Below are 26,173 nucleotides of genomic sequence, written 5' to 3' on the forward strand. Positions count from 1 at the left end.
CCCCCAGCGAGAGCCCTCACCCCCCCCCACACACAACAACCTTCTGGCCCTGAGCCCCCTCCAGCACCCCAAGCCCCTCATCCCCAGCCCCATCCCAGAGCCCATACCCCCAGCCAGAGCCCTCACCCCCACACACTCCAACCCTCTGGCCCCGAGTCCCCTCCTGTACCCCAAACGCCTTATCCCTGACCCCACCCCAGAGCCTGCACCCCCAGCAAGAGCCCTCAGCCCCCCCCCCCCACACACACAACAACCTTCTGGCCCGGAGTCCCCTCCCGCATCCCAAACCCCTCAGCCCCACCCAAGAGCCCGCACCCCTCTGCATCCCAACCCTCTGCCCCAGGGCTGAGCCCCCTCCCTCCGAACCCACTCAGCCCCTCACCACACCTCACCTCCATATTGGTGCACATAACAAAGTTAATTCCGCACATGGATGTAAAAAATTAGAGGGAACATTGCTGGGGGTGGGGTGAATGAGTTAATTCTTTAGTCCTCTGAAGTTGGCTACCTGGGGCAAGTTCCCTCCCTTTCTCAGTGGAATTCCCTTAAGGAGAATTTGGCTGCTGGGGTCTGCAAGTGAGATATGTGGGATCAACTTGAGGTTGAATTAGATCTTTGTTACAAAACTGCCATTCAGCTTGGCATAGACAGTCTCAGCTGAACGGCTGCAGTAGCTTTGGGGCTGCAGGTCAGGACTGAGGGGCATCGGCATAGCTGTGTGGGGGGAGCCCGACACTGAGGTAACTAAGGATGGAGGTGACTTGGCAGAACAGCATGGAGAACCTGACATGCTACCAGCCTGGCCTCTCTCTGGCTCAAGTGGGTGCTTATCAGTCCCAGGAGCAATAATAGTTCCCACAAAAATTAAAAAGTAAAGTGAATCCCCCAGCAGAGCTTATGCAGATGCCACTTCTGATGTGCTGCGAGACCTTCGGGCGAGTGGGTGACAGCTGGGCTCAATGCAAATAGCAGCCGTTCCTGATGCGGCTCTGTGGAGCTGAGCCAAAAACCTTTCCAGCTTGTCAGGAAGTTAAACTCTCCTGTTGTAATGACCTCCCCTGGGATGGGCTTTGGGGCTGCTGAGGTCCTTGCCTTTTCACCTCTCTGCCTGTCTGGCTCTCATTGCTCTGGTCCTGTTTCCGCTTTTCACTCTGCTGCTTCTCTCTGCCCCAGTACGTGACTGTTGACCAGCTCTCAGGGATTCTGGGCAATGTCAGAGCTGACCTAGGGCTAGCCCTTCCTGCTTCCCCATTGGGCCGTCCCACTTCAGGTTTCGCCCCTCAAGCTGCTTCGTCTGCAGGCTGCCTTCCTTCTCCTGTGCCACCTCTCTCCTCTTCCTTCATCTCTGCTGAGGTTTGTGTCCATTGCATTTCCCTCTTGCCACCCCTTGCACTTTCCAGGGGAACAATAGTGGCTAGCTGGAGGGAGGGCTTGTAAAACCTCAGAGGTCCCAAGCTGGGCGTCAGCACCCCCACACCATGTGCCTGGGATGGGTCCCAGAGAGAGGCTACCAGGCAATAGGGATCCCTTCTGGCCTGGGATGCAGTCTGAATCCTAGCAGGTAGGCATGCCCAGCACAGACACCACTAGCATCATCATCAGCTTGCCTTGGCGACCCTGGCAAACACTGAATCATCCATGGAGGCTGATCCCTCGCAGTGCAGAACACCCACATGGGGCAGAGGAAGAGCTGGTCCTGCTGCATGATCCCTCCACAGTGCCACACCAGCCCCTCTTGCCAGTTCTAAAGCCTCCAGACTGATTTAATGTTGAGCTCTCATTTGGCTGTGATGAGGGAGCAGCATGGCTCACCCCTGGGGCAAGGTGCCCTGTGTGGGTGTGTCCGGCCACAGAAGGGAAGGCAGATGTGGGGCTCCAGGGCCTCTGACCCACAAGCAAGTAGGGAATTTTGTTTGCTCTGGATCCAGATGTGCAGCTGCCCTAGGGACTGAATCCTTTTGCCAGGGACCCTTGTACTGCTCGGTCCGCTGAACTGTCTGAATGAGCGCTCTCTGCTGGGCACTGCCATGCAGCCTTGAGGGGAGCTTGTTTCCCAGGAAAGGGGTGTCCACCTGGCCCTGGGAAGGTCCATCTTTGGAGTCTGCGGTGGGACCTGTGTTCCAGAATTCAGAGCTGAATTTCCGCAGAGCCTGGAGTTCAGGGCTGTCTGCGCTAGGGGCCAAGCATCCCGCACTGCCATGTCAGTCCACAGGGTGAGGGAGACGGGCTGGGATCCCCAGGTTCCTTCTCTCACTGCAAAGCAGAGTTGTGTGCTGCTCCCCTGCCCAGTGCCCTCATCACAATACTCAGCTGGAGGAGGAGCTAGGACTGGCAGCAAAGGGGAGCAGACCCAGCAAGAGGACTGGTAAGTGGTGAGAGTTCATGGCCTAGGACTGAGTTTATGCCAGGGATGTCTGACATCTTCCTGTGTGTGCAGGGTCCCTTGTGAGCCTTGCGGCATACCATAGGTGGAGGGGGAAGGAATGACACCCTTTTGAGCCCCAAGCCATGGGCATCTACTCAGAACAATCTGTCCCAACACTCCTGGGTTCAAAAGGGGTTTGAGAACACAGTGTCTCTGTCCCAGCCAGCCCGACCTTGACCCTGCTGCACTGTTGCCCTGCTTTGCTGCAGCTCCAGGGTGAAGCAGGAGTAGCTGTCTGCACAGCTCCCATTGCAAGTGTTGGTGCCTGTGTCCCCCCTCCCTGCCTGTGTCCCCTGCTGCCTTTCATTTATCTCAGCCCCTCTGTGAGGACTCACAATGCTCCCACAGGGCTTCTGTGCCACATCCAGTTGGTTTTGCTCTAAGCCATGCAGACTGGGGTTGAGTGTCTGTGGCTTTCCAGTGCTCGCGGTAGCGCCTGCTGCTCTGGCTCCTTGATGATGGGGTTGCGGGTGGAAGATCCTGGAGCTGTTGTCAGCACAATGCTGGGATTTGGCTGCAGATGAAGGGTCCCATGTTTTAATTCCCAGGAAGAAAGGGATGGCGCCAGTTGGGGCCCCTGGTGGGCTGTAGGGAGCACTAGGTTCTGTTTCCCTCTCCCCACATCCAGGTCCCTGGTGTGAGCATGCAGGGATGGTGCAGGGTTTCTCTTACTGTTTCATCCTCCATCTCACCCCTCCTGTCTCTCACACCCTCTCTCTTTAGATGGAGAAGCAGCTTCAGGGGGGCCCAGTGCAGCTTTCTGCCCTGGATTTAGAGAAGTGGTACATGGCTGGCTTCGAGGCCTCCTCCCCTGCCTCTCCTCACTCTTCCCCTCCTCCTCTTCCTGCTAAAGCTCACTCTTCTCGAAAGCTGTTCCAGGTAATTGCCCCACCCACTCCCCATCTCCAGGCCCTGCAGGGGTGGACAGTTATGGCCTTTTGGGTGCTCACAGGCTGCAGGGTTGGGATCACAGAGATGCCTGGGGAGGGAGCTCTTGGCAGCAAGGCCAGCTGCAGCTGGACTCAGCTAGTTAGATTAGTGAGACTGGTCACCCCATGAGGGAGTTTCCGAGCTAGAGATGTTCTGAGTCCCTTCCCAAAGCCAGCTGGGATGGAGGGAAGACAGAGGTAGTGTGACCCAGATTGCCAGTTAGTGTCAATTGACTCCGCTCCCATGAATCAATGGAGCCAATTTGCTCCCTCAGTGGATTTGACCCAGAATTTGGTTGTTGCTTTGATTTCCCACTGCCCGGCTGGGTTCGTTACTCTCACAATGTTGCAACTGGCGATTCTGGGGGGGGAATTATTCTCTCAGGGAAGTATTTATTATTATTTATGCCATGTCATGCCAGCACACGGTGCTCAACAGACACATTAAAGAGCCACTCCCTGCCCTGTCTTGTGTAATTTAGGGTTCGTCTCCACAGAACACAGAATCAAAGTAATGAAATTATTTGTAGTTCACTTTTAGTTACTCCACTGCAAGTCTGTGAGCCCCAGTGCCAAGTGAGAATGAATTAAATAGATTATTTATCAGTGTAAGACCTGTTGCAATAGCTGCTCATGCAGATTTTCTCTTGGGGAGCTGATGGTTCAGGTTACAGCCCCTTTCGTTAATTGGGTTCCAGACCAGCCCTTGATCTCAGCTGAGGAACAATAACCTGTTGAATGACATTAATGAGTGTGGAGAGGAGAGAAGTACCTGCAGTAAAAGGCCCCCTCAGTATACCACAAGTCCCAGGCACCAAACCCCACGAAGTAAGAGCTGACCCTCTCATGTCCAAGTCCGCTGCATGCAGCAGCAAGCTTCTTTAGTGCCTGGGGCTCTTCAGAGGAACCAGAGCAGCAGCAGTGGGAAGGTCTGAGCCCTCAATCTGTACCAGTGCATGTGCCATTCCATCTTCGTGGAGGTTGTACTGAGGTTTGTAGAGGTGACTCAGCACAACCGTATGGGCTCTATGCTCACTCTCAATGAGTCCAGCTCACAGGAACTCAGCTGCTGAGTCCAAAAGTTGCTTTTTCTCCAGGTTGGGACCCATCTCCTCACCAGGGGTAAAGGCTCTGCTATTGGAATAGAGTGTAAGGCAACCTAGAGGCCAGTTTGCTCTCACTGTCTAAGCCCTTGAAAGCAAGTGTGAGTCACAGACACTGCATCTGGAATGAAACACAATCTCACTGTAACAAGGTCTCTTCTCAATTTAACAGTGGGAGTTGGTTTTCAGAAGGGCAGGTGTTTGCTCAGAGAGGGCATGTTCCTGGGCCTGGATATTTTGTACCCTGTGGAGCAGCTGGCCAGCATGGGGCACATTCAGACAAGATGGAGCAAAGCTATGTGGAATACCCTGTAGGGAAGGAGCCTGTGCTGAAGGACCGGGGCTGAAGGAGGGACGTAACTGAGATTAGCATTACCTCTGCTGCTGCTAACAAGCTGGGCTCTCAGGCAGCTGCTGTCTGCACGTGTCTTATATGTTGAAAAGATGCAGATCCTTCGGGTAGATCCAGGTTGCCATCGTATCAGAATCCCATTTTATCCTCCTGTTGCTACCTAGGCTCCTTTCCCCTCTCTCTGCCTCTTTCGGGGTTGGAGTGGTTCAAATGCCATGAATCTCTGTTACGGGTGCTGATGGCTATGGTAACCATCAACTCTCCCTAAGCCTCAGCCAGTCCACAGGGTCCTGTGCTGTGGCCTTCATCTGCCCTTCTTAGTCATGTCTGGGTTTGTGTCCAGGTCTATCGTGCTAAGATGGACAGCGACACCGGCAGCACCCTCCCACGCACAAAGAGCGGGTCTGCATCATCCTCACAGCTCAGTGTGGCCACGCTGGGACGTAGCTCCTCTCCAAAGGTATGTGCTGAGGGGGGCTGCAGTACCAGCATTGTCACTCACTTCCCAAAGGAGGGGCTTGTTCCAATCCATTGACCCTGGGGCGCCCGGGCTCTGGGGCTCTTGGTCTGCAGGAAGATAGTTGTGGGGCACAGCCTGGAATCCTGACTTGATGCCCTTTCACAGCAGTACAGCAGGAAGATCTATTAATATCTCCATCAGCCAGACTGTGTATAACTAAGGCCCTTTACTGCAGTTTGAGCCCATGAGCCAGGGACTTGGCATCCCACGGGGGCTTCCTCATCCTTGTCTTTTCACATCCCTAGGGTCCCCTACACCCACAGAATGGCACAGGTAGCCTGCCACGGAACCTGGCAGCCACACTGCAGGACATCGAGACCAAACGCCAGCTGGCCCTGCAGCAGAAGGGTAAGTGCCTGCTCCAAGGGCATCTCACAGCGGGGTGGGATTCAGTCTGCCCAGGGAGTGATAAAGGAGATGCTCCAAACTGCGCTGAGTGATTTCTCTGGGAGCTGGGGTTGCTCTGCCCCTCCCAGGATGTTACTGCCCTTGCTTGTGCCATGTGTCCTGCACAAATATCTCTGCTCATTATGTGTTACTGTCGGCTGTGGTTCATTAGACATCCCACCTGGGGAACTCCCAGTGCCTTTCTCATGCAGTGGTAGGAGGAGAAACACCCACTTCCTAAGCTGGCGGCAAACAGTCTCTTTGCCTGGAGCTTTTACTACTCTGCCCTCCTGAATGATGCAGGCCCAGACCATGGTCTAGTCTGGCTGTGCGTCACAAACACATGAGGCTCTGGTGATGCTCACAATCGAGAGACGGGGAAGGAGGTTTACCACCGATCTGCCTGTGGAGGGAGGGTTGGCTTGAAGAGAAATTGTCTCTTTGTGAGAATGGTCCTGGGTCTCTTGCTCCCTGGGCTGGAGTTACCAGAAACTCAGCAAGTACCCAGCCCAGGTTGGGGAAATCCAAATCCACTGGGGAAAGATGCCCAAGCCTCTGCAACTTGGGCTGAGCTGAGCCTATGGTTTCTCCTCATGTACTGCACCTGCCTCCCAGGTGCTGGGGGATCAGTAACTGTTTGTGTTAGGAGGGGGGCCTGAGAACACCTGGGGGCCACAATTGAAACAGAACAACCATCTAGGTTGCTATAAGCCCCTCTCACTCCAAGAGGTGTGTCAGGCTGCTGCCTATGCCACTGGCTTTGGAGTCTGGAGCAGTAGCTGGGCCTGTCTTCAGAAGGGTGAAGGGCTGAGTTGACCCAGCTGGGATTTGAACCCGTTTCCCGGGAGTCAGGGTGTCTTAGCTGATGCTTGGCCCCTGAGGCCATCCACTGGAGCCATAAACATGCCCATCATGAGGTGGTCTCTTCTAATGGGGGAGAGAAAATGAAGGAGTAAGGATCCACGTCAGACCTTTTGACAGTCTTTTGACTTTAATATGACTGATCAAGTCAGCTGGAGAAGACTACGAGGAACTTGGGAAGGGGAGAGGTCAGGACTCTCGCAGGTGGGTGGGGGGATGTCATCACTGAGTTGTCACATGCTGCTTTGCTGCACGTGAGCAGCATTGGCCTGTCTGGCCCCAAGCGCTCAGCTCAGCTGGCAATTCCCAGACTCTGTCCATGCTTGGCCCTGGTCATGCTCCAGTGTGGCTGTTGCTAGCAGCTGCTGTGACCCATGTGCACTAGGCCTTTAGCAGTTTGGCAGGATTCTCGGAGGAAGAACTCCCATCAGTGATAGACCGAGCAGTGCTCCCAACAGATTTCATCTTGCGACTCGGTTGCAATCCCTCTGACCCTTGTGAGATCTGTTCATTGGCAAGACAATAGCATGGTCCTGCAACACAATGAAATGTGGCAGGTCCCATCTGCCCACAGTAATTGTGCTGGGCGGCAGCATGGCTGATCTAACACTGTAGATGAGACTAAAACCTTAGCTAACCCTGCACAAGGGCACCCTTCCCAGCAGCAGCCGCAGGGAGAAGGCAATGCCCAGAGGAAGAAACCAGGAGCCTACCAGGTTTGGTTTGGCTCTGACACAGACATTATGGCTCTCTCATGATCTCTTGCTTTTCCCCTCACTCCCAGCTCCACACAGTGCATCTCCAGCTGTTACACTCCCAAGAGAGCCACTGCAGCCAGGGGATGTGTCAGTTAGAGAGTTGGAAAGGCTAGGACTCCTAGATCAGCCCTAGGACTTGGAAAGGCTAGGACTCCTAGGCAGCAGCATGGCTGTGTGGTTCAAGAAGACACCTGATGCCATCTGCCAGGGTGGGGAGGAGGTACAGACCCAAGCCCAAGGTGTCAGTGTGTCTGTGAGTCCGTCTGCTTGCAGTGCTGGACAAACTGGCCAGATGCTTCCGGGGCATCTTCCCCCAAGAGCATCTCCAGCTTGCACTTGGGAACCAGCTTGTTTTCCCCTGGCATTAGGGGCTGGTGCTGACTGACGCAGATGGCTTGTTCTGACCAGCTCAGGTTTCCCCTGGATCAGAGAGCACAGCCTGGAGGGAAGCCCTGAGCATTTTTCTCCCCCATAGGCCATGTCAGCCAACACCTTTCCTACTTTGGTCAAATGAGCTCTGCAGGACCCTGCCTGCCTCCTCTTCCTGCACAGCAGCATCTCCAGTGACAGCAGCTCAGTTTGAGCCTTTCGGTGCCTGTGCCTGCCAAGCAAAGTGCCGAAAGCTGGAGATCCTTCAGGAACCTGCTGCCTAGTCCTTCTGCCTCCCTGCATCCCCCCCTCACCCTGCTACACCCCCCAAAGCCCCACTGAGCACGCAAACCTAGTATCAGGCTGCCTGGTCTATGAATGCTTTGCCCAGCCCTGCCAGAATGAAGCATGCGCCCTCCCCTTGCTGTCTCTGCTCTGAGTGTCTGAGGGGATGGGCTGGAGGCCAGGGGAAAGTAGAGGCCCAGCTGGGATGGTCCATGCAAGCTGGGAACCTTGAAGGTTGGATCTGGCTATGTGCATTTTTGGCAGGAGGGAGGAGTGGGGGTAACTGATCTAAATGGGTCTGGAAAAGATGAGGAGCCCCTTATGGAGCCACATTGGGAGCTTCCAGTGCATCCAAGAACACAGCATGGCAGTGGGGTGTGCCGTCGGTGGCCAGTATCATCCAGGCAGTTGGGTCAGACCTGCCTGATTCCTGTCTCACTGCCAGCTCCCAGATGAATACGGCAGGGCTGCTGCAGCTGCACAATAGTGGCAGTGGCTCCAACTCCTCAGGGTGAGTGACTTTCCAGGGAAGCCCTGGTTTCTTGGCTGCTGCATGGCAGCAATGTGCATCCTGCCCAGAGACCAGGCTTATCCCTGACTCCTCACATGCACAGCAGGGAATTCCCTTTGCCTTCAGACTCAGTCACAGCTGCGGTTTGAATCCACATTTATCTCTATCCCACTTACTCTGCATTCCCACAGTGCTGGATAGGGGCTGCCACAGGAGCTGTAAAGAGGTTTGGCCATGGGTGAGGGAGTTCTCTGAAGACTTAGTGTGCTGCTTCCCCTTTGGCTGAACAGGCAGACATGAGGATACAGGGGCATGTTTGTCCTGGGAAATGGATGGGCATGCACAGTGTTTAGCAGGGTGGGTATTCTCGCACTTGCATGGATATCATAGGAGAGTCTCTGCTCACCGTCATTAATGCTCTGATAGGTGTAGACGTATTTATGGACACTTAGACAGCCACATACTTGTAAGTCCAATCACGCACTATGTGGACTTAGTCCATGACATCTGGATGCACTGGGCAATTCAGACTCGTGCCTTCCTGGCCAGAGATGGCACAGTAGCAGAAGCTCTTCGTGAGTCATGGCGCTGGGCACAGAGTGCAGGCTGCTTGAAGGCTGCCTGCCAGTGCCCAGGCCATAGCTACAGTAGCCAGTCAGGCCCCCTCCTTACCCCTGGTGATCTGCCCTCTGTTCTTCTTCCCTTGGGGTACAGGGCAGCAGGTGATTGAGGAGCAGAAGCGGCGCCTGGCGGAGCTGAAGCAGAAAGCAGCTGCTGAGGCGCAGTCCCAGTGGGAAGCCCTGCACGGGCAGCCTCACTACCCCCCTTCTTCCTACCCTCCGCTCATGCATCACTCCATTCTCCATCATCATCCTCCCCATGGCATCGGGCACCGGGCCGAGGACATGGACCACGCCTATGACACACTCAGCCTGGAGAGCTCAGACAGCATGGAAACCAGTATCTCCACTGGTGGCAACTCAGCCTGCTCGCCTGATAACATGTCCAGGTAATCCGGGCGCCTGCTCCAAGCCTCCATGGGCAGGGTAATACCTGCCCTCTGGGCAACCTGCAGAGGGGAGGGGTGCACACGGGCTGGTCCCTGTCCTGACAACAGGTGATGTGGAGAGAATCCGGCCCGTTCAGGAGAGACGTCAGCACATTCCAGATGCCTGGCCTGGCCTAAGGGAGCAGCCAGCTGGTTTGGGACTGAAAGCCTTTCACCAGAGGGCCGCCAGGTTGGTAATGAGCAAAGCGTGTCCAGTGGCCTCTGTATGGGGTGAACTGGGAGGGGCTCAGTGAGCCTAAGGTACCTGAGGTCTCTGACGGGCGTTTACTCCGGGCAGCATCTGCCACAGTTCACACGGCCGTGGCAACACTATTTTTAGCAAACTTGCTAGATGAGAGTTAGCACAGGTGCATCTACATGAGCTGAGAATCACCCCGCCCCCCGCCCCCACAGCTGAGGGCAGGAGCCTGGTCATTCAGGGCAGGGGGAGAAGGGACGTGGTCACTAGCAGGAGGGAGGGCTAGTTAATAAGTGCAGGGGCCTACAGAGTTTCACTGCGTTGACAGATGAGCCATTTGTGAGCATTTCTGACAACTTCATTGCAGCCACCTTCCATCATCCATCCCACACACCCCCGCCCCGCTCCCCTGCTCTGAGACTCCCCAAACTCCTCAGCACTTGTCTCAGAATCCTTGGGCAATAACAGCCCCCGCCCCCAGCTGATTGTTGGAGGGCTGGATGAACCCGGTGAAGCTTGAGGTGGCTCCCCTTGCTCTGCCCAACATGAGAGCCTGACTGTCAGGCTCTAAGTGCAGGGTGTTGGGAAGTTACTGTGCTGGGCTGTGCACAGCAGCCATGCAAGTTGGGGATTTACTGGCTTGTGTATGCTCTTTGGGAAGGAATCCAGAGCTCAGGCGTGTCAGTAAAATCATGAATTCTGTCTGTCTGGAGGTCCATCTTGGCTCTGTCTGCTCTGCAGCAGGGTGTTGGCAGAAAAAAAAGCCCATAGAGCTTGTTCATGTTAATTCTGTCGGTGTCTGTGGTGATTGGTGGTGTGAGGCAATCCTGTGGCAGATGCAGTGTTTAGAGGCAGCTCTAGATGTATGAGAGGCATTGGGCTAGGGCAGAGCAGGCTGTGTGGCCCCACTTGATTCTCCAGGTTACCCTCTACAATGACAGGTTTCAGAGTAACAGCTGTGTTAATCTGTATTCGCAAAAAGAAAAGGCGTACTTGTGGCACCTTAAATTGGTTAGTCTCTAAGGTGCCACAAGTACTCCTTTTCTTTTTGCCTCTACAATGAATCCCTGACTGCAAACAGATCCCAATAGAACCCATGGTTGGCATCATGGCTTGGACCCACAGTGTTCTGCATCCCAGATCCAGGTCCCTCCCCCTCAAGCGAAGGGAGAATTTCCATTAGCTGTTCCAGGGCCTTTATATTCTAGCCCTTTGGGACAGGAGTTGTCTTCCTTCAAACAGCACCACAGTACACTCATACAGATTTCCCTGGATGTCAAGTGAACGATCCATGTGTGGGTGTCTCCCTGAGGGGACACATGCTCCCAAAATGTGTTTGTGGGCCCCTGCTGGGCTGAGACAGAGAGGGGAGTGCAGTGTCCAAGTGCAGAGGGACTCATCATACCTCCTCCACAGAGTAGATGCCACTGCCAGTTAATCCCTGAGAGCCCTGTCTGTGAAAAATCATTCCCTCACCAAGGTCTGGCTCACTAGTCTTGACCCTGAACTCTCAGGGAACTGGGATTTTGCTTGGCCCTGCTGCCTAACTAGTGCCCAGGGGTGAGCGAGCATGGGATTCCTAACTGCTATCCTTTCCGGACACACTCTCCACCTGTGTGGAGCAGCCAGGCTCCTGGCCCAAGTGGGGATTGCAGGCTGTGATGGTATCAGCTTTGTCTTGCAGTGCCAGTGGGGTGGAGGCAGTGAAGATCGAGGAGATGGAGAAGATGCTGAAAGAGGCCCATGCAGAGAAATCTCGCCTGATGGAGTCACGGGTGAGTTGGGTCTGTATGCCAATGCTAGGGAGCTACACTCAGGAGCATTCTCACCCTCTGTTTATGGGGACGAGGAAACTTGCATGGAGAGGGGATCCAGTCTCCAGGGTTGCCAGCCATCCACTGTCACACCCACAAGTCCTGCGTCATTGAGTAGTGCCTGTGGTAGCTAATGCCAGGCATGGGGTAGGCAGGGCAGAGGGGGGATCTTGCCATGTCCTTTACTTGGCAGGAGCGCGAGATGGAGCTGCGGCGACAGGCCCTGGAGGACGAGCGCAGGCGACGGGAGCAGCTGGAGCGGAGGCTGCAGGATGAGACGGCTCATCGGCAGAAGCTGATAGAGAAGGAGGTCAAGATGCGAGAGAAGCACTTCTCCCAGGTGAGGGGAGGGATGTGGAGCAGAGAGGAGGGCAGAGCAGGGCATCAGGGGGCAGTCCTTTTCCATCTGTCTCTGGTGTTAAGGAGGCTGCATAGTGCCGTTTCAGCCATAGACCTAGCATCCATGCATGCATGGAAGGTGCCACCTGGCATGCAGTTCTCTTGGTCTGATGTTGGAGCATCTGGGGCTGAAGGGTAGGGAAAGGGTCAGGGTCTCTTGTCCCCTTTTGAGACTTAGCCAGCACAGGCCCCATGGCACTCCTAGCATCCAAGATGCTGCCACCAGTTGTGTCACCCTCCTAAGTGCTCAACTCTCCCACTTCCTTTACTCTCAAGGGCGGCGACTGCCATTGGGGTGGCACTGACGAGGCTGCGTTGCTTCTCCAGGCACGGCCATTGACCAGGTATCTCCCCATCCGCAAGGAGGATTTCGACTTGAAGACACATATTGAGTCCTCAGGCCACAATGTGGACACCTGCTATCATGTCATCCTGACCGAGAAGATGTGCAAGGGGTACCTGGTCAAGATGGGCGGCAAGATCAAGTCCTGGAAGAAGCGTTGGTTCGTCTTCGACCGTATGAAACGCACAGTCTCCTACTATGTTGGTAAGAGCACCCCACTGTTGCCCTACTTTCCCCCAGTCTCTGTACAGATACCCCACCCAACTGCCACCAAAGGTATATTTAACCCTCAGGAGGACTCATCACATCCATGTCACTGACGGTGTCTCAGGGATGTCTCTCCTGCTGTGGCTGCCAGAATCCCTGGCTCTAGCTAACCCATGTGGAGTCTGGCTCAGTTCCAGCTGGGAGCCTGCCTCCTTCTCTGTGAAGCCTGGTGCTGACAGTGCCTTGCCTTTCTCTCTCATGCAGATAAACATGAGACGAAGCTCAAGGGAGTGATCTATTTCCAAGCCATAGAGGAGGTTTATTATGACCATCTCCGCAGTGCTGCTAAGGTGAGGCCTGGGCCCTGCCCTGGGTGTGGGCTGGGGAAGGGGAACGGCTGGCTGGTTAATGCTGTTACTGGGAGGGTAGGGGGGGTCCTCAAGTGCAATGGTGCAAGCACAGCCTTACAGCACCGGGCCGCAAGAAGCAACATTCTGGGGAAGCAGGGCTTCATGAAGAAGCCCATTTGCATCACTATGCCCACCCCAGTGACAAGTTGCAGCACTATGATGTGTCATGGGCCCCTGGGAGCCACAGATGTCCCACAAACTCCAGAATTGCCCCATTGTAGCCAGCAGGGCCCAGGCCCTTGGCACCAGAAAGTGTGCCATTCTGGACCAACAGGACAGTGCAGGGCCTGTGCTATAGAGCCTCTCTCCCACCCCAAGGGATGGGTGGGATTAGTTACTGCCAAGGCTTCCTGGAGTCCAAATCAGGTTGTGGCCAGTGGCCCAGATGCCAGAAATGGCCTTAGTGCTGCCCATTGTCCAGGTCACTGCTGTGCTCTCCACCCAGGGGTGGGTGACTGTGACTCTGCCAGAGGTTCAATTGGCATGGGGGTGGATGTGGCTGGGAAGGGGTGTTATCTCCAGGCACCTGGAGGGCGACACTGCGGCAGCTTGCCCAGCACTGTGCGCTGAATCCTGTGGTACAGCCTGAGCCACCTCCCTCATATCTGCAGGGGGAACTCCACCAAGCACTCACTGTCTGTCTGCTGGGAGATACAAATCCAGCATGTCGGGGGGGCAGACAGTACGATGCCTGCACTTGGGCCACTAGCATGTCCCTGGACGTCACAGAGTCTTGGCCCTACAGGAATGAGTGGGAGACAGGCCGAACTACCTCTGGGACCTCATTTCCTGCAGCTTTCCCCAGAGCAATGCTACTGACTGGAGACCTCTACATGCATAGGCCTGTGCTCACAAATCATACTGCATGGACAGCTGGACAAGCGTAACAGTATCTGAACCCAGGGCAGGCTGAGCTCTTTGTCTATTTCTCTCTCTTTTTTCCCCCTCCTCCTTCCTATTCAGAAAGGACTTTTCAACCTCAGCCTAGCAAATGTATGTATCCCGCCCTCTGGGCTCTGCTGTGCCAAGCACTAACCCTGCTTTCACAACGGGTTCCCATTAACCCTTTCCTGCCAGGAGTGCTCTAACCCGTTTTGTGTTGGTACTAACAGCAGAACTCTCAGGCTGCCAGTCCTGGGACCAGGGGACTCTGGGGTTCAGGTGCAGCCAGAACCAGCCTTGTTCCTTCAGAAAGCGGGGTGCGCTCAGCCACCTGCACCTGTCTCTCTAACCTAACCACACCAGCCCCCCTTCCCTCATTCCCATCCCAAAACCCCTCTTCCTGGGGGATGGGTGCCTTGAGGCAATAAAGTAGCTGAAGTTGCAAGTGCCCTTGGAGTCCCTGGGGAGTGAGGATGCAGGCTTTGCAGGGGAGAAGGCCCTTTCCATTCCTGGAACCTTGCAGCAGCTAGCAATGCTCCATCAGCACTGAACAAGCTGCAAGGCCCCAGCGCATGAGGTGCCTGGTCCCCTCTTGCCATAAACATAGTTGAGCTCTGGGGCCCCCAGTCACTGGATGAGCAAGGGCCAAACTCAGTGTGTTTTTAACATGTGACTTTCACCCGAGGGGAGAAATTTCTCAGTTTAAAACCAAGGTTTTGAAAGCTGCTAGTGGCACAGTGATGAAGCAGGGCTGCACTTCTCTCTCTGTGCAGCCAGGAGACAGCAGGTGTTAAACCCAAACATTACAGTTTTGCTGGCTGGCTTTAAAATTAATAACAAGTGTGGAAAAATAGCTACCAGTGTACACCTCTGAATCCCAGCAGCCTTCATATGGCACCAAAGGAGAAATTTCAGCTGGAATCTGCTTCGGGGAAATGAGGAAAACGGATCTAAAGTATCTGGGAGCACGTCGCGGAGGGGCAGTAGCACGAGCCAGCACAATTTTATCTGAAGATAATGCAGCCTGCTGCTGGAACCAGCATGTGACCCCTTGAAGGTCAAGAAGCTGCCACCGCTGTTGGGCTGAAGGGATAGCAGTGTGACTCCAGGAGCAGGCATGACTAGGCCCTGAGCTTCCTGCCAGTGGAATTGATTGAAAAGTCTTGTTGGCCTTTGACAGAGCTGGAGAGTCCCATATGCTGCAGAAGGGGAACGTCTCTTTACTTGCACTGTAATTCCATGCTGGCATCATGGGGGGAAACCCTTTCCAGCACTGTCTTCCCTGAGGCTGCCTATAGCTGCAGTGGGAGTGTCTGGCTGATGTCGACAGCTTTCTGAATGAAATGAGAGTGACTTTTCAGACCCCTGGTGTAGTGGAGCAGGGTTCAGATACTCAAGGCTGGGGTCACAGAAGAATCACATCCAAACCTGAGGGACAACCATCATGTATCAGGCCCTTGCATTGCTGTGAAACACTCAGACTTTGAAATCCCACAGGACTGGCTCCAGGTCTTCATTCTTCTGAGTTCCATGCAGGTCACTCCATGGGGGTGTGTGTCTTGGATGAGATCTTGAAGCCCAAGAGCCATTCCATTCTGCCTGGACCTACATCTGCAAACATCATGCCTACAATTTCTGCCTTCTTATCTCTGCCTCATTGCAGAGAACAAGGGAAATCAGGGCAGGGATGAGCCCAGAAGACAGCAAAGCCGTGTCTGAGGAGAGCATGGTGGCAAGGAACTGCTATGGCAACAACCCAGAGGAATATGGACGTCCCTGCTTCTCCCTGTGGAGCCTGAACAGCATTTCCCCAGCTGGAGAAGACAGGACTAGGGAGGTGGCAATAAGAACTGGCTGGTGGAAGGAGGCGGGGCTCTCACCTGGAACCCAAGGAAGGAAGTCAAACAGAGGGAGACAAGAGTTTGAACCCAGGGTTCACTACAGCCTGCCTAGGCTCGGGGCTTACCAGAATGGGCTGTGCTTCAGGTCTCTGTACTGCCTTCAGGGCTGCCTATGTGGAGTTCCAGCTGACTAATCAAGCCAACAGTTTGGACAACGCTATGGGAGTGTCAGTGCAAATGCTTGGCGAGGTACCGCGAGGTACATTCATCCCTGAGGAGCCTATGAGTCTCTGGCAAGGCTCTGCCTCGGGTGGACTCACTGAACAGAGCTCATGGGGTGAGGCAGGCGTGCTGCAGGCCCACAGGTCCAGCCTAAGGAGGTGGTGAAACTGTGTGGCTTACCCTAGCAGGAGAGTGAGCCTGGCACACTGAAGGGGTTCCTCCTAGAGTCCATTCCAAAGGTGAGGCCATAGCACTGATCCTATGGATCTGTGACCCCTTTATCCAGCGGTTACCATGCTCATCTGTGATGTGGGGGACCCTGCTTCAATATCCCCCTCTGCCTGGTTAGTTGAAGGGATGTAAAGAAGGATCTTGACTGCCCAGATGAGTGCTCTAAGCTATGGGCCACAGAAATGGGGGGACCTCCCTCATGCTTGCCTCTTGAAGCTATTCTACTTGGCTTAACTATTCTTTGGGCCAGCCTATGGGAAAGACTGGTGATTAACCTCTGTGCCTGGTGTGTGGGAATTGCTGGTTCAAGTCCTCCCCCCCTTCCCCGTGGAGAAACAGTTTGGAGAGAGCTCTCCAGTAGCCCAGATATGGGCCCTGGTCTTTGGTGTAGGTAGTGCTCATGGGCTTCCTCATTCCTGCCTCTTGAAGTTGTTCCACTTGATTTGACTATTCTTCTGGCCAGGCCAAAAGCCAGAGTTACTCTATAGTCCAGTAGTTAGGGTACTAGCTTGGGTCTTGGAGAGCCTGGTTCAAATGTTTAGCAGGAGTTTGTATAGGGATTTCCTGCCTCCTCGGTGATTGCCCTTTAGGGTGGAACATCCATGTCTGAACCCTCTCCCTTTCTCAGGAAGCCATTCCCACCTTGGGACAGGGAGGGGATTTGGACAGGGCTTGCCCACCTCTGACTCTCCCTGGGAGGTGGGAGCTCCCTGTTCACACCCCTCAGCAGCGAAGGGGAGTGACCTGGGTCTGCCACAGCCTGGGTGTGTATCCTAGCTGCTGGGGACAAGAGTGATTTGGGTCTTTTGTATGGCCACAATTACTCATTAAAGCAGCTAAGAGCTGCTCTGTATAGTCCAGTCAATTTACAAGGCCCTGCACCTCAGGCACCACATCCCCTCCACTGAGGCAGAGGGGAAATTTGAACCAGGGTCACTCACATCCCAGAGAAGTGCTCTAACCCCCATACCATCAAGAACTGTGGAGGTAGACTTTGGTCCAGTTATTATGTAAAGTGGACCAGTGTCAATAGAAAAGACTGAGGGAACCCTATGTCAGAATGCCTTCCAGTCCAGCATTTAGGCCCTTCACTTGAGAGATAAGGGAGCCTGCTTCAAATCCCATCTCAACCAGCAGAAAAGGGATTTGAACCAGCAATTCACCACCCTGTTGGGGGAAGAATCCAACCACTGGATTACAGCAGGATTCAATGTAGGTTCTAGCCAAATTACTATTGAGTAGGGTTGTCCTACTCAACTCAAAAAAATTAATTGTGATTAATTGCACTTATAACAAATTGAAATGTATTAAATATTTTTGGATGTTTTTCCTACATTTTCAGTATTGATTTCAATTACAACACAATACAAAGTGCACAGGGCTCACTTTATATTATTATTATAGATTACAAATATATGTACTGTAAAAATGATTTTAAAAAGTATTTTTCAATTCACCTCATACAAGTACTGAAGTGCAATCTCTTTATTGTGAAAGTGTAATTTACAAATGCAGATTTTTTTGTTTTGTTACATAACTGCACTCAAAACCAAAACAGTGTAAAACTTTAGAGCCTACAAGTCCACTCAGTCCTACTTCTTATTCTGCTAAATCGCTAAGACAAACAAGTTTGTTTACATTGACGGGAGATAATGCTGCCTGCTTCTTATTTACAATGTCACCAGAAAGTGAGAACAGGTGTTCGCATGGCACTTTTGTAGCTAGCGTTGCAAGGTATTTACATGCCAGATATGCTAAACATTTGTATGCCCCTTCATGCTTCGGCCACCATTCCAGAGGACATGCTTACATGCTGATGATGCTCATTAAAAAAAATAATGCGTCAATTAAATTTGTCACTGAACTCCTTGAGGGGAGAATTGTATCTCTCCTGCTCTGTTTTACCCGCATTCTGCATATATTTCATGTTATAGCAGTCTCGGATGATGACCCCGCACATGTTCATTTTAAGAACACTTTCACAGCAGATTTGACAAAACGCAAAGAAGATACCGATGTGAGATTTCTAAAAAAAGCTACAGCACTCGACCCAAGAGTTAAAAATCTGAAGTGCCATCCAAAATCTGAGAGGGACAAGGTGTGGAGCATGCTTTTAGAAGTCATAAAAGAGCAACACTCTGATGTGGATACTACAGAACCCAAACCACCAAAAAAGAAAATCTTCTGCTTGTGGCATCTGACTCAGATGATGAAAATGAACATGCGTCGGTCCGCACTGCTTTGCATTGTTATCAAGCAGAACCCATCATTAGCACAGAAGCATGTCCTCTGGAATGGTGGTTGAAGCATGAAGGACCACATGAATCTTTTGTGCATCTGGCACGTAAATATCTTGCAACGCCAGCTACAACAGTGCCATGCAAACGCCTGTTCTCGCTTTCAGGTGACATTGTAAACAAGAAGCAGGCAGCATTATCTCCTGCAAATTGTAACCAACCTTGTTTGAGTGATTGGCTGACCAAGACGTAGGACTGAGTGGACTTGTAGGCTCTAAAATTTTACATTGTTTTATTTTTTAATTGAGTTTGGTTTTTTTTTACATAATTCTACATTTGTAAGTTCAACTTTCATGATAAAGAGATTGCACTACAGTACTTGTATGAGGTGAATTGAAAAATACATTTTTTTTGTTTTTTACAGTGCAAATATTTGTAATAAAAATAAATATAAAGTGAGCACTGTACACTTTGTATTCTGTGTTGTAATTGAAATTACTATACCTGAAAAAGTAGTAAACATCCAAAGATAATTAAAATAAATGGTATTCTATTATTGTTTAACAGCGCAGTTAATTGTGATTAATTTTTTTTAATTGCTTGACAGCCCTACTACTGAGTTATTTCATGAAGGGAGACCAGCTTCAATAGGGAAGAGTGAAGGCCCTCCCGCCTCCATTGGAATACTACCTGTCCTGCACTTACGCCATACACTTAGCATTTGAACCGTTTACCTCTAAACACTTTTGCCTAACAGAGTGCTTTCCTTGCCCTAATGGAGCCAACTGATTTTCTGAATGCTTCCTAGGGTGCATAATTAACATGGGGAGAGGGTTTCAGTCACTGCAACAGATGCTCCAATGGGAGCAAGGCTACAGAACTGTTCTAACTGCATTTGTCTTTATTTTCTTCTAGCAACTAGCAGATATTCTCCCCATTCACTTCCGAAGAGAGGTTTGTCTCAGTGCACTTGTCTCTCTGCCTCTCACTCTTTCCTCTTGTTTTGTGGGGTGGTGTGACCTTGCCTGACTGGTTGGGTCTCCAGCCTGTTTGTAGCAGTCTGTGTGCTCATTTGTTTTTAACTGGCAATGCAGAGTCTTGCTCAACCCAGCAGTCTCTGACCTCCCTGCACAAAAGGCCGTTTCACTAGGAATACACTCTGCAATGGGCTCTATTTCTGTATTGCACTTGGTGTTTCTGGACCAGCAGCCTAAGGCTCCTTCCCTCTGCCTCTGAGCCTCACCCTCTCTCTGCAATGGGGTGGGGGTTCCTTTACAAGATTGACTGGGTGTATGGTGTGCATGGCCAATACAGTCTCGCCCTAGAGTGCTTTGGGCCTGCTCCCAGGAGAGAGAGAGGAAGTTTTCCCTTCAACTTTGATAGGAGCAGCATCAGGTACTGTGAAAAAATAGTGACTAGGGTGAATGAGCATCCCTCGCATTTGCCATTGGGGTTTCATGCAGGAGAGATCAAAGTGTGGGTTGGAACCACAAGCACTTGGGGGCTGTGATGAACAAAATGGGGAGAGCATTTTAGGTGGCTGGACTCTGGGTTGCAGAGATAGGGGAGAGTAGGAGGTATCACCACCTCCTTTGACCAGGTCCAGCAAAGTGCCACATATCTGTCTCCTACTGACTCCAGGGACAACTGAGGCCCCTGCAGCAGGCTTCAAGACTAAGGCTCCACCTCTGCACCCACCCAGCTTCTCAAGTATCTTTCCCAAATGGCAGCAGCTTGGGTGGAGCTGAGGGCGGGTTGGATTTTCCTTAAGCAGTAGGGTGTTGAGGAATATCCTCAAGGTATCTGGAGCATGCATGCCTGGAATGAGGAGTTTGTGTGCTCAGAATCTGCTCAGCATGTGGTCTCCCCAAACAAGTAGTAGCCTTGACTCTAAGCAGCCTCTGCAACAGACTGAGAGCTGTGAATGTAACATCCCCATTAAATTGTTGGGGTAGCTCCAGGGCTGAGATCAATGAATACGGCTATTTCTAGCATTCAGCTGCCAATTTCAGTTGGTACCACATGTAAACTCTGCCCCTATCTAGCATGACTCAAGAGTATGCCCTGGGTATTTGTATCCTATGCGAGTTGCCTGATGCTGGCCACAGAATCTGCCAGTGCACGGAAGCCAGACCTGCAGCTCCCTTATGCCCTTGGTAAGGTTCATATGCCAAGGTCTGAGCCTCTTTTATACTGCCATTCTGTGCTGGCCTCAGCCTGGCTGGGGGTTAATCTGTGCGTGCTGATTGGCTGCTCAGGAATGTGCTGTGTGATTGGTCTGATTCTAGCCGCACCACCCTGCCTGAGTGGATGGCTTACTTACCAGATTTGTAGGAAGAATGTATTAGATGGGAAGTCACGGCACAGAGCTGATCTGACTTGGCTATGGCCATGTTTGCACTAGTAGAGCCAGAGATAGACCCCCCAGGGTCCTGACTCTCTTCAGTAGGGTCACAGTGGCTCTCAGATTGGCTGGTTGTTAGACGCAGTAGTGGAACCTTTAATCCTGTGTAAGCTCTGTCCTCCACAACCCTGGTGTCCCCAGTGCTGTTCTGGTCTGACAACACAGTTGGATTGGAATGATGAGTTAGTACAGTAGCTTCAGCTTTTGGGTTTCTCTCCATGTGCTGAGAGGTCTCTATCCTGTTTCAGCCATTCCTCCTCCAGTGTTGTGTCTGCAGATCTCAAGTGCCTGGATTTCCATCATCTCAGGACATCCTATACTTCATCTTCCCCTTCTCCATTCATTCAAGCTGCTGCCTCATTCTTCAGGCCAAATCCTACTTCTATTAGGCAAAGCTTTCATTGACTTCACTGTGACTAGGATCTGTCTTTACGGGTAGAAGCGCACTCAGTGTCTGACACATCCCTTACACAAGGGCCTGCCCCAGGAGGTGGACATATCAAAGGCAGAGGAGCCTCAGGCAGGTTGGCACTAGGGGCTCCCCCCCCACGCCCCCTCTGCCCAGCAGACAGTCTTCCTCTCTCTAAGATTGGTGGAGCTGGGCAACAGCATGACAGGCAGCTGTACAGCCTTGAGCCTCTGCTGGAGCACTAGCTGTAGTCAGAAAAGTCCTCAGCAGCCCTTAAGTGGAATGGGTTCTATCACCGAGGGAAGAGCTGGCTCCCTAGTTACTGCAAGAACAAGCTCCTCATGTTTTTCTTTCACCTCTGCAGAGTCCCAACCCAGCTCTTACCTTCTGCGTCAAGACCCACGACCGCCTCTATTACATGGTGGCACCATCAGCTGAGGCCATGAGGATCTGGATGGATGTCATTGTGACTGGAGCAGAAGGCTACACCCAGTTCATGAATTGATGGGGACCAGGGGTGCTTAAGGTGGAGCTGTTCCAGACCTGCCTTCTCCTCTTCTCCCAGATGGATTTGCCATTGACAGTCCAAGATAACCTAGAGGCCCCACCACCACCTGCTACAGCAGACAGCCATTTCCATCTCCTGCCACCTGTGGTGTTTATCCCACAGCAAGAAGATCTTGAATATAAGGGTTGGTTAAACATGCAGATGTTGGCTGTATCATGCCCTTTGGGCCCTGGTTGGTTAAACCTCCCTGCTGACTAGAGGGGCCTGGCTCCAGGCCCAGCACTCTTGCCATTTTCCCAAGAGAGCTTTGGGATGTTGTTTGAATAAATGTGGGGTGGTTGTTTTTCCAGTGGGGGGGGGGTTAAAAAAAACAAAACAAACAAAAACCAGGAAAGATCAGCCGTGTAAAGCCAGGATTTTTTGTTACAAAATCCTTATTTTTTCATATTGTAGCCATTCCTTGTGGAATAGTGGAATCGCTGTTGCGTTTCCCCTTCTGCCTGCACCAAATGCCCTGTGCTTTCTATTAAACACAGTGTAGGTGATAAGAGTGAAGGCACGGGCCTAGCTAGTGCACAGGTGTGGTGTAATCGTTCTAACATGGAACAGAGGTGTTAAGCAAGGCTGGCACAGAGGCCCAGCCAAGAGGGTTTTTTATATATATAAAAAACAGTACAGAACAGGCTTTTTTATTCTTCAATGGAAGCATATCAATGGGCTAAAAGGTACAAAACAGAAGAGCTGCCAAAGACCATCCCACCGGTACCAGTGCAAACTAGGCCTGAAGCTTTTGGATTAAGGAACTAAGCTATCTAAATGCTGCCACTTTTTAAAACTGGAGATTGTTGGGCATCACCATGACAACTGCATCACAGATGCATCTGGCGCATCCTACCAGCACCTGTGACCAGACCCCAGTTTGCTCCACTGTCTGCTTGACTTGTTTCCTTTTCTTGTGCCATTCTCACCAGTGCCAAGGCTGCTGCAGGTGCCAGCATGTGCACCATGACAGTCCTGCCAGATTTACTGCAGCTGCCTGTAACAGTGAGGGGTCTGTCTGTGTCAGACATCTCTCTGCTCTCCTGTGCCTTGACCACCTCTGAGGATCTGTGCATCAGCCCAGGCAAGGTGCCTGGCTGGAAGGTTCTGATGTGGTGTAAAGGTGGAAGTAACTGTGCCAGGTGTGCAAATGTTGTGGGATGAGGGGGAATATTTATGTCTGCCAGGGCTTGTGATCTCTCTCATGCACTAGGCACGGAGGTGTAGTCTAAGGGAACAAATGGCTTGTTCTGCTGACACTGTGAGCTTTAAAAAGTGCCTCGCCCAAAGGAGATACCAGGAGAGCAAGGTAAGAAGAATGCAAAGCCTACAGTTAACTGTCTGCACATGCCTCATGGGGTGTCAGAGCCTAAATTCACTTCTAAAGGCCAGATGGTGTGAGGTTCTGAGCCCCCTCAATGTCCCAGAGAGCTGAGGGTGCTCAGCCCGTTGTAGCATTCGGCCCATACTATCCAAGCCTGAAGCTGCTCCAACTGTAGAAGTGGAAGTGACAGCACTCAGTGCTTTGCTGACTGGCTAAAGAATTGGGCCCCTTGCCATCTTGTGCCCCTTTAAAGTGGCTAACTATACCTACCCCCATTAGCAAAATCCAGCTGAGAGCTAGGAATTTCCACAGCCTTCCTCTAGGCCTTAGTGAAGAGTTAAGTTTCACACAGCTGAAAATCCCTTGAAAGAACAAGAGTATTTAAATCCCACCTTGCTTTTATAACCTTGAAATCCTTATTTTCTGAATATCTTTTTTAACCCTAGGTATCCGAATTCCTAAAGTGCCACTGCTGTTAGGCCTAGCTCTCCTTTTGTCCAGTTTGTACCTCCCTCTGCTGACCTAGGCTGGGGGCAGGCAGCAGCCAATCCAGCCTCTCTCTTTTTTCAGTAGTTGTAGACAGACTGCAAACAATAAAGCCTTTTGAGTAACAGACTTGAGATTATTTCCACCTTCCCCGCTCTTGAGCCAAAAGGTTCTCAGTAGGCACTGTGCTGGGAAGACACCTGCCTTTGAAAGTGCTCTGCCCTACCCCTATGAAGTTTGGAATGGTGACAGCCTCAGTGACTATCCAGACAAAAGAAATACTTCAACAAACTCTACAAGTTTAACTATTTACACATCTCTCTGAATGAGGGGGATGTGGAAGGGTGGCACAGAGGGAGCTTGGTGAGAATGAAGGGATAAAAGGATCTGTGGTAGGAAATGAGCTGGGCTCCCAGCAGTAAACTATGACCCTCTTATTACATTTTTATAACATGTTTATCTTTCATTCCATTCCAATTTTGACTAAAAATAACCCCACCTTTCAAAATTATGGAATTTCCTCCCACCTGCAAATGCAAGTTTCTGACTAGTTCTAGCTGGGCCTTAGCATATGGGGTCACTCAGCATGCAGTTGATGACTTTGAATGAAACCACTGTGTCCCATAGCCCCTTAAGAGTTTGCTAGTAGTAGCAGCAGCCCATTCTACTAGTCATATTTCCCCTCTGTGCCCATGGCCGTGTTGCTCCTGTTCTGCTGTGGCTGGGAGAATTGAGGTGCAGAATCTGTACGGTAAGTGGTGCAAAAGCCCATCAGGCAGTGGAAGAGCAGCAGGTGACTGGCAGGTGCAATACAGCACTACTGTTTTCCTCATGTACAGGGGCGCTCCAGTCACTGTGCCAGGTGCTGCACAGACACACTGAACTGAGATGCAGGAGCATGATGGGAGCCTACAGCCCAGGCCCTGGGGTCACGTCACAGTTTGGAAAAGGCATTGTACGAGCTGTGGTTGGGAGTCAAAGGCACAACAAGCGCAAACAAGAACAGGTTCACTTTTTGATAATGAGGGCTGCATGCTGCAGTGGGAACCCTGACAGGGAAAGGGACCCAGGGAGCAGCAGCATGCTTCAAAGTAACAGCATGTTCCCTTGCTTGTAGCAGATGCACGTGTAATAGCCACAGTGGAGCCTGATCTAAGGTCCTCCAAAGATAAAAGCATGAACTGTTACAACTTAGAGCCAAGCTACTGAAGCTGTAACAACTCATCCTCTATGGAGGGGGGATACATAACACACTCCCTCAGGGATCTCACCTGTGCACTAGCCATCGGGATCAGGGACCATTACTCTCAGGGCAGAGTCTGTCTTTAGGGGCTGAGATGCCTTAGCACAGACCTCCACAAGAATCAGGGCTCTACTTGTCCCAGTAGCCACCAAGGCAGGCATGGCAGCAGAGACCAGTTTGATAAACACTAATGAAACAGCAAGAGCATGAGAATTTCAGGTAGGGGGGCTCAGCAAGGCTGCATGCACAGGGCTTTAGTCACAACTGTTGTTCACCTGTGGCTGCTTTGCTGTCCCAGCAGGTATAGAAAGAGGTGGCTGCCCCAGGTGCGCGCACCCCCCCTTTCCTTAACTGGCTATGAGGCCAGGGCACTGTTCCGTACACATGGGCTTGTCTCCTCTGGCCCTGCTGCTGGGAGCCCAAACCACTTCCCCTGTCATTTCAGGTTAAGGAGGAAGATGCAAGCAGCAACAATCCAGGCCCCGAAGGGGTTGGAGGGGGAGCCAGAGGTCAGGCGGTCACCATAGAGATCCAAGAGCTGCAGGACTACACCATTGGTCCAGCCAAATCCCTCCTGGCAGGAGAGAATGCAGCATTAGCAAGGCACATGCTCCTGTTACCCAGGGCAGGAGCTTACACATGGCTGCAGCATCAGCTTCCAGCCCAGCAATTTGTCTGAAGGCAAAACAGGGGGCCTCCCCTCTGAAGGCAAAACAGGGGGCCTCCCCCCATAAGGAAAGCACATCCTCCCTGCCTAGTGAGAGATTGTAAGCACACATCCTGACCCTGTAGGCATTGAAGCATTTCAGTACATGCTCCTACCTGGACTTGGTACTCTCCTCCTGTCCCTGGCTTCCCATCTCCATCGACATTGTACTGGGGAGAAAGAAGATTATTCAGAAAGCCCCACTAGAGTGGGGGCTAGAGTGTTCCCCACCCCCACCCCCCACAGAGTCCAGGGAAGGAGGGGCAGGCACAGAATCCAGCTCTTCTGTGTTCACGAGCACAGGTGCTTAAGGCAGAGGAAGCTGTATATCAAGCAGGGGCAGAAAGCAGCATTGGAAGAGTGGGGAAGGGACAGAATGACAAAGACCAGCCAGCACAACAGGGAAGACCTATGGCTGACCAGCCACCCCCACCCCCACATTGGACACATCTGCCCAGGGTCAAGTCCACTCGGATGAACTGTCTGAGATAGGATCTGGTGTCTCTACACCTGGGGCCCTGCTCTGAATACAAACTGACAATGAAAGGGTCAAAACAAACCGAGGGTCCTTTAGCGTAGCAGCCCCGTCTCTTTCCATGCAGGCACTAGGCACTCTGAGGTAATCACCACCAGCTGCCCAGGATCACAGGGGAGGATGTGTGCATGAATTCCACTTGAAAAACTCCTACCCACAGGGGCTGCAGCCTGGCTGTCCGGGACC

General features: G+C 52.1%; 2 protein-coding genes across 41 annotated transcripts in view; one reads left to right on the plus strand and one right to left on the minus strand.

Annotated features, from left to right (window-relative positions):
* Positions 1-23,628, plus strand: part of PHLDB1 (pleckstrin homology like domain family B member 1) — a 128,101-nt gene extending 104,473 nt beyond the window's left edge. For 9 of the 30 annotated variants that reach the window (XM_043533942.1, XM_043533943.1, XM_043533938.1 and 6 more), the window contains 12 exons: positions 1,174-1,353; positions 3,149-3,304; positions 5,153-5,269; positions 5,575-5,677; positions 9,215-9,509; positions 11,432-11,522; positions 11,755-11,901; positions 12,237-12,507; positions 12,775-12,860; positions 13,884-13,913; positions 19,249-19,287; positions 21,511-23,628. In XM_043533942.1, coding sequence (XP_043389877.1) covers positions 1,174-1,353; positions 3,149-3,304; positions 5,153-5,269; positions 5,575-5,677; positions 9,215-9,509; positions 11,432-11,522; positions 11,755-11,901; positions 12,237-12,507; positions 12,775-12,860; positions 13,884-13,913; positions 19,249-19,287; positions 21,511-21,651 — 1,656 coding nt within the window. In that variant the 3' untranslated portion in view covers positions 21,652-23,628. The remainder of the gene's footprint in view (positions 1-1,173; positions 1,354-3,148; positions 3,305-5,152; positions 5,270-5,574; positions 5,678-9,214; positions 9,510-11,431; positions 11,523-11,754; positions 11,902-12,236; positions 12,508-12,774; positions 12,861-13,883; positions 13,914-19,248; positions 19,288-21,510) is intronic. The other 21 variants (XM_043533961.1, XM_043533963.1, XM_043533959.1 and 18 more) reach the window with 12 other exon arrangements.
* Positions 1-26,173, minus strand: part of TREH (trehalase) — a 57,847-nt gene that overhangs the window by 2,636 nt on the left and 29,038 nt on the right. For 3 of the 11 annotated variants that reach the window (XM_037882154.2, XM_037882148.2, XM_043533966.1), the window contains 2 exons: positions 25,569-25,622; positions 22,328-25,320 (listed from right to left, as the gene is read on the minus strand). In XM_037882154.2, the coding sequence (XP_037738082.1) occupies positions 25,265-25,320; positions 25,569-25,622 (110 nt within the window). In that variant the 3' untranslated portion in view covers positions 22,328-25,264. The other 8 variants (XM_037882151.2, XM_037882150.2, XM_037882156.2 and 5 more) reach the window with 5 other exon arrangements.

Source organism: Chelonia mydas, chromosome 22 (assembly GCF_015237465.2).
Source record: "Chelonia mydas isolate rCheMyd1 chromosome 22, rCheMyd1.pri.v2, whole genome shotgun sequence".
Taxonomy (NCBI): Eukaryota; Metazoa; Chordata; order Testudines; family Cheloniidae; genus Chelonia; species Chelonia mydas.